Source organism: Calidris pugnax, unplaced genomic scaffold, assembly GCF_001431845.1.
Source record: "Calidris pugnax isolate Ruff unplaced genomic scaffold, ASM143184v1 scaffold303, whole genome shotgun sequence".
NCBI lineage: Eukaryota > Metazoa > Chordata > Aves > Charadriiformes > Scolopacidae > Calidris > Calidris pugnax.
The window spans coordinates 524594-537111 of NW_015091087.1; the positions used below are offsets into that span (position 1 = coordinate 524594).

General features: G+C 45.0%; 2 protein-coding genes across 2 annotated transcripts in view; one reads left to right on the forward strand and one right to left on the reverse strand.

The window, feature by feature from the left end:
• Positions 1-5934, forward strand: part of TBC1D8 (TBC1 domain family member 8) — a 54832-nt gene extending 48898 nt beyond the window's left edge. Inside the window, exons 17-20 of the mRNA XM_014957741.1 lie at positions 2224-2289; positions 2912-3001; positions 3158-3258; positions 4949-5934. Coding sequence (XP_014813227.1) covers positions 2224-2289; positions 2912-3001; positions 3158-3258; positions 4949-5410 — 719 coding nt within the window. The 3' untranslated portion in view covers positions 5411-5934. The remainder of the gene's footprint in view (positions 1-2223; positions 2290-2911; positions 3002-3157; positions 3259-4948) is intronic.
• A 546-nt stretch (positions 5935-6480) lies between these two features.
• RPL31 (ribosomal protein L31) lies at positions 6481-12090 on the reverse strand. The gene is made up of 5 exons (XM_014957758.1): positions 11991-12090; positions 10988-11104; positions 9276-9401; positions 7100-7212; positions 6481-6558 (listed from the first exon to the last, which is right to left on the reverse strand). The coding sequence occupies exons 2-5, from the start codon at positions 11092-11094 to the stop codon at positions 6527-6529; spliced, it is 378 nt and encodes a 125-aa protein (XP_014813244.1). The 5' UTR covers positions 11095-11104; positions 11991-12090; the 3' UTR covers positions 6481-6526.
• Between the last annotated feature and the right edge of the window lie 428 nt (positions 12091-12518).

Consider the following 12518-nt stretch of genomic DNA (forward strand, 5'->3'; position numbering starts at 1 on the left):
ATCTGCTTAGGTATTGGTTCCCCTGAGGGGCAGAGGGTGGGCAGGGAGGGGGTGGCACATGGGCAAGACACAGATGTTGAAGAGCCGTACAACTGGCGGGGGAGGATGCGGGCAGATGGTTTTCATAGAATCATAGAATCATAGAATGGTTCGGGTTGGAAGGGACCTCAAAGATCATCTAGTTCCAACCCCCCTGCCATGGGCAGGGACACCTCCCACTAGAGCAGGTTGCTCAAGGCCCCATCCAGCCTGGCCTTGAACACTTCCAAGGATGGGACATCCACAACTTCTCTGGGCAACCTGTTCCAGTGTCTCACCACCCTCATAGTAAAAAATTTCTTCCTGAGATCTAATCTGAATCTTTTTTCTTCCAATTTAAAACTGTTTCCCCTTGTCCTGTCATTACCCTTCCTGGCAAAGAGTCCCTCCCCAGCTCTTCTATAGGCACCCTTCAGATATTGAAAGGCTGCTATAAGGTCTCCCCGGAGCCTCCTCTTCTCCAGGCTGAACAATCTCAGCTCCCTCAGCCTGTCTTCATAGGAGAGGTGCTCCATCATTTTCTGGTGTTCCAGTCACCTGAAGTCGATTAGATTTAAAAAACAGCAAAATACTTGATTTCTCAGACAACAGTAATTTTGTTGAAAATATTTTATGAATTGAAATTATACTGGGATTTGCATGGAAGGCTAGGAAACAGTTCAAAAGAAGCATGGTCAACAGGTTGAGTGAGGTGATTCTCCCCCTCTACTCCATTCTCGTGAGACCCACCCCCCTGGAGTGCTGCATCCAGCTCTGGGGCCCCCAACATAAGAAGGAAATGAACCTGAGGGAGCAGGTCCAGCAGAGGGGCATGATCAGAGGGCTGGAGCACCTCTCTTACGAAGACAGGCTGAGAGGGTTGGGGTTGTTCAGCCTGGAGAAGAGAAGGCTCCAGGGAGACCTTATAGCAGCCTCCCAATACCTAAAGGGGGCCTACAGGAGAGATGGGAAGAGACTCTTTTGTCAGGGAGTGTAGTGATAGGACAAGGGTTTTAAACTGAAAGAGGGGAGATTTAGATATTAGGAAGAAGTTCTTTCCTGTGAGGGTGGTGAGGCACTGGAACAGGTTGCCCAAGGAAGTTGTGGATGCCCCATCCCTGGAGGTGTTCAAGGCCAGGCTGGATGGGGCTTTGGGCAGTCTGGTCTAGTGGGAGGTGTCCCTGCCCGTGGCAGGGAGGTTGGAACTAGATGGTCTTTAAGGTCCCTTCCAACACAAACCATTCTATGATTCTATGAAATCCTCTCTACTGGATTGTTGCTCTTAGTATACCTTTGAAATCTCAATATACTTCTTTATAACTGCTTCTTGACGTTACAAATCTTACACAACCGACTGCTGCATGCCGCGTATGTTGACAATAAGCAGAACAAAAAAAATAATATCTGGCCAGCAGGGACAGGGCGCTGTGCTAAGAGTTGGTCTTGAGGCCACCAGCTGTTTTACTGAGATGAGGCTGCCTGTCCCAAAGTGCAAAAAGTGCCACATCTTAGCTGTTGCCTGACCCCACATGAAAAATAGAATCAGCATTCAAAGCTTCAGTAAAAATCAGTAAATCTGTATTCTTGCCACTTAAGCTTTCTAGGATTTTTTGATGTGAACCAACCCACCCTGTATTACGTTATTATGCGATTCTTAGAGGGATGGAACTTATTTAAAAATAAAAAAAATCTTGACAGTTTTTCAGTGCATTTGAAAGTTTAGAATCTCATTTCTACTGGTCATTGAAAATATGAAGCAGTTATCTCTTTTGATCTTATTCTACAGAAAAGCTGTGAGGGATGAAGGAGAGAAATATTATGAACACAATGGCTTCAAAGGGAGTTTTCAGTCTGTGCCCTCTCCCGTTCCTGTTTACCTGTGGCAGCACACAGCCTTTGCTGCAAGCCCTGCCATTCTCCTTGATATTTTTAAACGATGCTGAAGCTCCACAGGGTTAGGTACTCCCCGTCTATTTTACAAGAACAAAGACCAAGCCAGATGGCTCTCACCTGCTGTTCCCCATTGACAGGCACAACTTAAAATATTTCCATACAATATACTCGCCATATGTTTTCATGTATTGTCCATGTAAACAATTATCTTTTGTGTACAGAGAGATGCCTGATTTATTTTAAACTGTGGAAGTAAATGATCTGGTTCACTTCCTTCTTGTGTTTTTTTTTTTTTTTTTTTTCCCCTTGCAGATGTTATGTATAATGGAGAAATGAATGAAAAGATAAAGTTACTATATAAGCTGCACATCCCACCTGGTAAGAAATTTGAAAGGGAATGAATACCTCGGTTTCTCTCAAAACACTTGCTTAAAGCTTTTCGGAAAAGGCTGCTTAATGAAGAGCATTTTGCTTCCTTCAGCTGGGAGCAGATAGGATCTGCATTTGCAGTTACACTCCCCACATTTTAAAATTTACTCCAGTCAAAAGCCTCTTTGGGTGCAAATTACGGATATACAGTGTTACTGTTCACATCTGCTGCATTCAGAGATCTTTGCAGGCAATTAGATGGTTACTTCTAGACAAAATATTGAACCGGAATAACACTTTGGGTGGCTGGTACTCCATGTACAGTAGAAATCTCCTTATCACATCTCGATCCAGTTTTGATTAGGTGACAAAATTCTGTGATAGTTTCTCTGTGCAGAGTTTTTAATTAAATGTGCCGTTTCTGGCAAACTTCCGACTCTCTTACTGCAGCACCAGCCTTACTTACATTAACATAATTTTACAGCATGATTTAATGAATTAGTGTTTAAAAACATCTTTGCCCAATTATTTTGCTTTCATCAAATATGTAAATTTTAAAAGCATAAATAACCATTATGCAACACTGGAAGGAATAATTGTTGCGTTTTTTACTTCTTTTTTTTTGGGGTAGCTCTTACAGAAAACGAACGAGACAGCCAGTCACCATTAAAAAATCCTTTGCTGTCAACTTCGAGACCACTTGTCATTGGAAAATCAAATGGTATGTCCAAAACGGTTCTCTAATGCGTGTGCATATGAGATAACCAACTTCCCATTTGTTATCCCTCCTCCATTATCTCTGTGCTCAGGGTTTTATTTTGAAATGTCTCCAGTGACTTAAAAACTAATTCTCCTTTCTGTGTCTGCTCCACAAAAGGTGATGCAGTAGATTACCAAAAACAGCTGAAGCAGATGCTAAAGGATCTAGCCAAAGAAAAGGACAATAAAGCTGAAAAAGAATTGCCAAAAATGAGCCAGGTATGTATACTAGGGGCTGTGGTCCTTTAAAGTGGAAAGTAATCAAAAATGAAATGACTCAATACGACAGTTTAGCTTCTTCTGAAAAAGTGTAACTTCAGCCCGGGCTCAGATTTGGTCCTTGAGGTATCAAGGATTGGGCTTCTCTGCTCCAGGGAGCAGCTGTCATCTTTAAAAACTCTCAGCCCCCTTTCTGGCAGCTCCCTCACCTGGGGCTGGCTGCTGAATAAGAAAGAATTTCAGTCTTACCCTCACCTGCAGCATTACAGGCTGGAAAACAGGGTCGTGTGGGCTGGGAAAAGCCTTCCTCCTAAGCCCAAAGAATTCCAGAGAATGCATTCCAGACTTGGGTCTTTTTAGTCTGGAGAAGACTGAGGGGGCATCTGATCAACGCCTACAAATACTTAAAGGGAGGGTGTCAAGAGGATGGGGCCAGTCTTTTTGCTGTGGTGCCCAGTGACAGGACAAGAGGAAATGGACACAAACTTGAACATAAGAAGTTCCATTTAAACATGAGGAGGAACTCCTTCACTTTGAGGGTGGCAGAGCACTGGGTCAGGCTGCCCAGAGAGGTGGTGGAGTCTGTCTCTGAAGACATTCAAAACCTGCCTGGACATGTTCCTGTGCAACCTGCTCCAGGTGGACCTGCTTTGGCAGGGGGGTTGGACTAGGTGATCTCCAGAGGTCCCTCCCTTCCAACCCCATATCATTCTGTGATTCTGCTGTTCTGTCTTCCCTGACCTCCCCTCCACCAAACTGGTAACTTCTCTCTTAGTCCATCACCAGCTGGAACTTGCCCTGTCACAGCCAAACACCAACTAGAAGTGCATGAAGGAAGACAGTTGAAGGCTTTTGTCCTCCTACCATCTCCTCCCTAATGCCACTAACAGCTTTGTGTATGTTCTTGGCATTGAGGGGAAAAAGGGTCCCACATCAGTTAAAACAAATGTACAGACGTGCAAAGATGGGACTACTCCCAGAACACCACCTGTGCTGGTGTTGTTTATTAAATAAACTTTTAAATGGGTGGCGTGTAGCTAACCTTTCAGCTCAGCAGGACCATGTAATCTCTCATAAAGGCATCACTTGTTGGAATGCCTTGAGTTAGCAGCCATCCTGTGACTCCCTGAAAATAATTTCATAATAGGATATGGAAACATCCTCCCATAGCCCAATAATTATCTATGATGGGCAAGTGAGGGAAGGAAGGGGAGAAAGCAGTCAGGCAGGGAAGATGTTGGATTTCTATTATTGTAAGCAAAAGAGCTGGGGAAAGATGGAAAGAAACATCAGAAGGGGAGTTGCTTGCAGGCCTGTGGATGGCTACTTTGGTTGTAATTTGTTCTGTGTAACAGCCACCAGTTTCCCACCAGTAATGGATGGTATCCCTTGGCTTGTATCTCACTTGCTCTTTGGTCATCTGGAAGGTCCTGCTCTCCTTCATCAAGGCAGCACAACGTTTTTCTGCTCTGTTCCCTTTTTTGATTTGCAGCAGTAGGTTTCCCAGCACCAGTGGGGGTCGAAATGCCTTTGCTAGCATTTTTTTTTAAAAGCAGGCAGAGGTTTTAGAAGAGCAAGTCAGTACACAGCATTCTGCCTTCCTTCGCCGTGTCATGCCCTTGCCTGACGCCCCCAGTTACCCGTAGCGTGGCTGTTCAACAGTCTGATTTTCACTTTTCGTCCTTTACAGAGGGAATTCATTCAGTTCTGCAAAACCCTGTATAGCATGTTCCACGAAGATCCAGAGGAGAACGACTTGTACCAAGCCATTGCCACTGTGACCACGCTGTTACTGCAGATTGGAGAAGTAGGACAACGAAGCATCAGCCTGGGGAGCGGATCGGACGAGTTCACGGAGGACTTGCAGCCCGAGGCCTCTGCTTCAGACCAGGACGCTGTTTTTACCGACACTGTGAAGGCCCCTCACAAAGACTCTCAACCTTCCCCTGTGACTGAAGGGGACTGGACCGTCTCTTTTGAGCACATATTAGCATCCCTCTTGACTGAACAATCACTAGTTAATTTCTTTGAAAAACCCTTAGAACTGAAGCCAAAACTTGAGAACGCGAAGCTAAATCAGTATCATCTCAAAACAAACGGGATGAGCTGCCCGTCACGGGGCGAACATGCAAAACTGAACACCCAGTCGTAGCAAAGCCCTCGAAAATAAACGCACTGAAATTATGCCAAAGCACATACTGTAAAAGGCTTTCAGTTAGCAGTGGACTTCTGATAAACAATTTGTTGGTCTGTGGTTTTCAGTTTAAGAGCTTTAAAAGCTAAAGGGTGTGTACGTTTGTTTTGTGCCATTGATTTATTAATTATCTTCTTGTTTTGCATGTAAAAGGAAACATCTGTCTACAGTGTAAAGACACTGAAGCTCCCTTCCGCACAGGGAGAGCAGAGGCTGGCTCCAGCTGTCCATTTTTTAATTTTTTTTTTTTTTTTTAAACGGGGAAAAAAACACTTCTCAGCTACTGTCTGCAGTTCGTTTGGGTTGCCTTTTTTGCACTAATACTGAAAACTGTTTCAATGCTGGTAATTGAAACTATTTTAATATATTTGATTGTATTCCAATTTGTATGTCTTGCTGAAACGTTAAGTGTACATGGACTGTGCTTCTGATGTTGGTCTGTGAAACAATGCACTTTTCAATAAACCCTTTTTTGTACTAGACTCGCATTGACAGTATGTATTGATTTATGGAAGGTAAGTGCCTTTAGTGCCTACTTCATTAAACAAATTCCCTGAGCTAACGCGCTCACAATTAGTTCACTGGTCAGAATCCCATTTTTCAGTGTAGGGCAGTCCCCCCTGGGAGAAGCCTCCTGATTGTGACTAGACCAGCAGGGGACCAAACACAGAGTGTTTACTTTATACACAAGAAATTATATACATGAGATATTGATCTAACAGTATGGGGGGTTGGTTTGGTTTGTCTTTTTTTAAACAAACTTAGCCTTAACTTAAAATACCTGTGTAATGGCTCCTTATTCCCATAGGAACAAAACACTAGGACTTTGGTACCCACACAGGAACGTTTGCATCTCCTCCTATTCCATTCACAGCCAGCAGAAGTCCAGACTACCTTTAATTAAGCAAACTGCACCATTATGTACAAGGCCAAAGAAAGCAAGACATTTAAAGAGCTTGTCACCTGTTCAACTCGGTGCTTCTTGGATGACAGCTTGAAGAGACTGGACAATAAAAAGAAAAAACGACTTTGTAGTAAACTTCTTTTTATCTATTTATTGTATGGAAAATCAGTTTAATTTTCATCCACATTGACTGTCTGTAGACCTGCAAAACAAGACACTGTATCACCACCTATTACTAGGACAATTCCCTTTACATATACACAAATCTTCACATGAAATTGCACCCAGAGTTTCAAAGCTTAGTTTGCTGATCTACATCTGCAAGAGCAAACTATAGACAAGTATTTCACCAAATGTTAAACCAGAAATTTGTTAAATCAATTCTGCAAATGGGATATTTCTCAGATGACAAGCAGGAAAGGCTCAACCTGCTTGAGCTTTTCACATCACAGGATGTACTGTAGATAGGAAACAAACCTTAATGTCTATGGCCAGTGGGGTTTTTTTTTTATTTTCTCAATATTTACATGATTATTTCACTAAATTCTGTATTTACTCTTTAATGCTGATCAGGCGAACTAACAGTCCTGTTCTCTACAGCAGAGCTCATTTAAGCCAAGCAGTTTGAGCCCTTCTGCATGCTCTTCATTTGAATTTTGCATTGCAAGGAGGAGCTGTCCCACTTTGCTACCTGATCAAAAAACCACACGGCATGGAGGAAAAAAGATGGCACACAACCTTACCTTTGAATGTTGTGACTGGTACGTAGGTAACCAGTGTGTACAGCTTGTTTGGTGAATCTTCATCCTCATTGCGCTTTCTTGACAAACGCACACGGATACGATAAGGAACATTCCTAAAATGAAGACAACAAATTAATTTTTGATGAAATGTGTACTGAAACCTGTGAACTGACAGAAAATAAAAGTTCTTTGCTCTGTGGTTACTACTCCCCCTCTGCAAATTCTTAAGCTTTCCTTATTTGTGCAAAGACATGAAGAGCCAATTCTGTTTCTATCTCAACATCATAAGAAGAGCCTTAGAGATTGTACTGTTTACCTTAGAAAAAGCTTTTTTGTTTTGCTTTTTGTTCAAATGAGCAGGTAAGAGTTGAACGAGCCTTGAATAAGATGAATCCATAATCATAAAGTCAGAAGTGCACCATCAGTCCACTACTGAGCCAGGAAACATATTCCTAAGATGATTATGAAGCGCAGCATGAACATGATGAGCAAGCAGCTGTTACTAACAAGCATTTCTTACTTGCATAGAAAATAGAGGGGGGAGCAGGGGAGAAATCTGTTCTGAAAGCCTGTCAAGAGTCAGAAGTCCTGTGGAAATTCTAGTGAGCATTAAACCTGAACCAAGATCTTATTTATGGGCATACAATTGATCAACATTTCTCCCTCACAAAGCCCATGGAATCACAATTAAATTGCTTAGTTGACTTTGTTCTTAATGAGCAACTCAGCTTAGGGTCCCCCTCTAATACTGCCATTTTTAAAGTAACCTTCTCCCTCAAATGAACTCAGGATTTTGGAAAACACCTGCTCAGAGTACTTTGCTCCACAGATTAGGAGAAGGAACTTCCTCCTTGCTGTACGTTCTCAGAGCAGACTTACTAACTAAATCAGATGGATACAGTAATTAAGACACAAGAACTTGCTTTGATTTACTCACTTCTTGAAGCAAACCAAAAGCATTTTTCACCACTTTCTTAGATTATTTACCGTCACACTAGCTGACACTGTGATTTTAGCCTCTCCCAATCGTGCCAGAGGAAGATACTACTTTGTATACATTATCTATTCTAACTAGTGAAAACTGCAGTTAAATTCATACTACAAAAACAGATGTGATAACTCCTTGCTCCACAGAATGCATTTCTACAAGGAAGTCCTGGTTGGGAACCTCACTACTAAGCTCTGAAGGTACTGAAGGTACACTAACACCTGGCCCAATTGGTACATCTTCATTGCCTATGAACTGGAACAGCTCAACAGGGCCATTGCCTATGAACTGGAACAGCTCAACAGGAAGGACAGAGAATCCCTGCCCAGAACACCCAGTAACTTAGTCCCATCTTCCCACTCTGATTTTGAAGGAAGGGTTGGTCTGACCACACAACTCCATGTAAAGGATTGTAAACATATCATGGGCTATTTGGGAATCTAATTCCTAGAAGACTTTGGTTTAAAACAAGGGTTCATGCATATCCAGTGTTACCACTTATGGTATTAACCCCAACCAGTTAACTTTTTATTAAGGTTTATTAGGTCCCACTCCTCACAGGAGTCCCTTTGAAGCACCCTCACACGAGTCCCTTTGAAGCATCCTCACACATGTCAAACGCCACATCAGCTGCCTCTGTAGCAGCAAGTTAACAGAAGCTGTAATTGTTTGGCCCCTAAACTACTTGTACTTTCCAGACAAGATTAATGGCCCTATTTAAAAAATACCCCATTATTTCTTTGTGTAGCATTATCAATTCAGCATGCTTCGAAACCTAATCCTGTTCAGACACATTACACAAATGTGTCTGAACCAGTCCCAGGCACTTAGCCTATGACTCTAGGTAGCACTAACAAAGCCAAGCTTTTAAAAACTGTTTGCTGCAGTATTACAATACACCTGTCCCCCCTCGTCCCACCCCAAGCCTGCATTCCTTCTTTCCTTTGCTTTGTTATCCAGAGTTTACCATAGCTTGCTACAACTACACTGAGGGAGCTGACCAGAACGCAGAGGTGACAGAAAAATTACTCTTGGCAAACACATTGTAAGAAAGGAAGCATTTGCAAAGGAAATGCAAACACTATAAAGAAGTATACCAATTTTTCTACCCCTTCAAGTCCTGCACTTCTACATACATACAGTTACAAGGTTTTTCCTCACCCAATAAGGAAAGTTGCAGAAACGTACCTTATTCCTTTAGCCCAGACTGCTTTGTTCAATCTGGTGTCAATGCGAACATCAGGAGTACCCATTTCCTTCATCGCAAACTTACGGATTTCCTTGAGAGCACGCGGTGCTCGTTTCTTGAAGCCCCTAGGACAAACAAACACAAGAGCCATTTCTTTAACTTCAGGAAACTGTCAGCACAGGACACTTGTTGCAGCACTCAACCACTGACGTTCTCTAAACATACAATTGAAAGAATTGTGTCCAACAGCAGTTCAATAGGTGTATCATAGTGTGACCAGACCTTTACTTTGGCAGGTAGCTGCTAACCTTAAATGTCCATGCCTAACATATCCTTATGTAGAATAATTTCATTACAATTTTGCAACTGCAAGATCTCCCACATCTAAAGTCTTACTTCTAGCATGTCAACATGAAGACTTCTTGCAATATTATTGAAGAGATGAGACCTTTCAGATAAACTCTAAATGAAAGGCCTATGGTTAACACAAATTTGACAGAACTGTGTTGAGTACTGAAACACAGAAGAACAAAAGCGGTGCTACTCTGAATAACAGCTTCAGCTAAACAGTATTTGATAGTTATTTTCTTCATGTCATCATAACTGGACCACCATCAGAACTGGTTTTTTTGCAAGTATAGCTTGTCTCATGCCTATTATGGACAGATTCTGCATAACTGGGCATTTACACTGAAAGTTATAGCTGCACGTGCATTGCTGTAGTTATTATACCTACACTGCTGACACACAACTATAGTGTCAGTAGGATCCAGAATCCCACAGTGGGTTGTATTTAGTATTGTTTGCACACTACTGTTGGTATTTAGTGCTAGAAATTGGGTGTGAATGATTACCAGAGAAACAAGCATTTAACAAAAAATATTTCACCCCTAGCACTTCATGCCTAGAGAGAGCGCGATAATCTTTCTTTTGGATAATCCCAAAAGAAAAGAGGCTTACAGGACCATCATCATTAATAGACTGAACTGCCATGAACAACCAACAGGCAAGGGCAGCATATCTTACTGCCATTTAAAGGTACCATCGCCTCCCATCCTCACTCGTAGTTTTGTAATAGTTCACCACCTCATTTCTCTCCTATTTTAAGTTAACTGCAGCAATTTCACCAGTTGTTTTGATTCAGATATAATTTTCTGCCACATGACTGTAGCCACACACACAGAGAGGAGCCAAGGGAGATACAGTTTCCCAACAAGTCCTCTCGAGAACATGGTTCAACATTTCATCAGGTAGAAAGTTCTTCTCACTTACACACAATAAATATTGATCAACTCAAAATCACACCCCAATTTACATCTCACACAATTCAGTCATAAGGACAGAGCCAATCATTTGATTATGACACTCAATTTCTAAAACTTTCTCTAGTGGGCTAAACTTTAAACTCCCCTTCGGAAAGAATGATGAACTGTGCACTGAGATAAATAGATCTACCTTCAAATTACATCCAGGAACACTCACAAAAAAACCCAGAAACAAACTTGTTCCTGAAAGCCATCTACAAGTATAGGTCTGCACAGGTACAGAGCTGCTTCCTCAGCACACAACTGTAGCACAAGGCACTGAAAAATGGCACATTAGCATCGTTGCCGGTAACGACTGTTGTTCTCTGCCGTTTAAAACCCACTGCACCCACTTCCAAATGCCACCTTATGTAAGGCCAATTTCACTGATAAAAACAAGAACTTACACGCCATGGATCCGCTTGTGAATGTTGATGGTATATTCCCTAGTTACCACCTCATTGATGGCGGAGCGCCCCTTCTTCTTCTCGCCACCTTTCTTTGCAGGAGCCATTTGAGCAACCCTGAAAAGCACCCATGCATGCATCAAATGCAGTCCCAGCTTCCCTCAGAGTTTTCCCCTGTCACTTTCCCTCCTCCCAGCTCCTTACAAGCCACACAATTCCCACATTCAGAAACTTATTTAAGATTAATTCATCCCCGGAGCCACACCGTTTGGAGATTTTAAGCAGCAACTTCTCAACATCACAAATGCTTTACTCTCATAGAAACACAGAATAGTTTAAAATGGAAGGGACCTTATTATCACGTAGTTCCAACCCCCCTCCCACGGGCAGGGACACCTCCCACTAGAGCAGGTTGCTCAAAGCCCCATCCAGCCTGGCCTTGAACACCTCCAGGGATGGGGCAGCCACAGCTTCTCTGGGCAAACTGTTCCACCTCCCCGACAGAAGCGTGAAACACATCTAAGACTCTTGGGCCGCTTCCCCAGAGGGCTGGGCGCCCGCCTTCACCCTCAAAACCACCCCGTCCTGCTTCTCTATGTCCCAAAGCCCCTTCCTTCTTCGAGACGACCCCGGAGAGGCGTTCGCCCCGTCCCGGAAAGATGACGGTGCCAGAGGGGCTCCTTCCAGGCTCTGACGGCGGCCTACGGCTTCCTCCTCCCTCGCCACGGCCCAGCACGGGCCGTAACCCCCCCCTCAAGCGCCCCGCAGGCCGCTCCGGGCCTGCGCCCTACCCGCCTCAGCGCAGGCCCCAATGGCGGTAAGGGGCCTGTAGATGGGCCCCAGCCCCGCCGAACGCAGCCCCGCCGAACGCGCGCCGCGGGGGAGAAACCACCCGGTACCACCCGCGCCGGGCCACCCCCCGCGCCGGCCCAGGCGGAGAACCCCCCCCCGCCGCGGGGTCCGGCGGGCGGATGGCGGCGGATTCGGCGAGGAGCCCACTCACCCTGCCCAGGCGCAGGCCGGAAAGGAGGGCGCAAGGGCCTGTGGGAGCGAGAAGCCCTTCCGGGATGCCGGCGGCGACCGACTGCGCCGGCGCAGGGAGGCGCTCGCTCAGGCGGCGGCGCGCGTGCGCGGGGGGGGGGATGTGGTGTGTGAGGGAAATCCTCGGCCTGTCCGTCTGCGCGTTGTCTGTCTGTCCGTCCGCACCGGCGGGCGGTGAGGGGCCTGGCGGCTGCTTCTCTTCGAAGGGGCCGCCGACCCTGTGAGGAGCCGCCTCAGGCTCGTTCCGCCGGGGCCCCGCCGCGGAGGTGGGACCGGCCGGGTCTCCCTCCGGCAGGAGCCGGCCTTGCCTCCGCGCTGCGCCCGCTTCCACCCACGCCTGGCTCCTGCTGGCTTTTTAGTTGCCGGGAAGGTTCCACGGCACCCTTACCTGGGAAGAAACACCGCCCTCCCCCCCAACACGGCTGAGGAAACCAGCCCTGCCTCCTCGGCCTTGGCCCTGGTGGCTCTGAGTAGCCGCCTACCTGCTTGC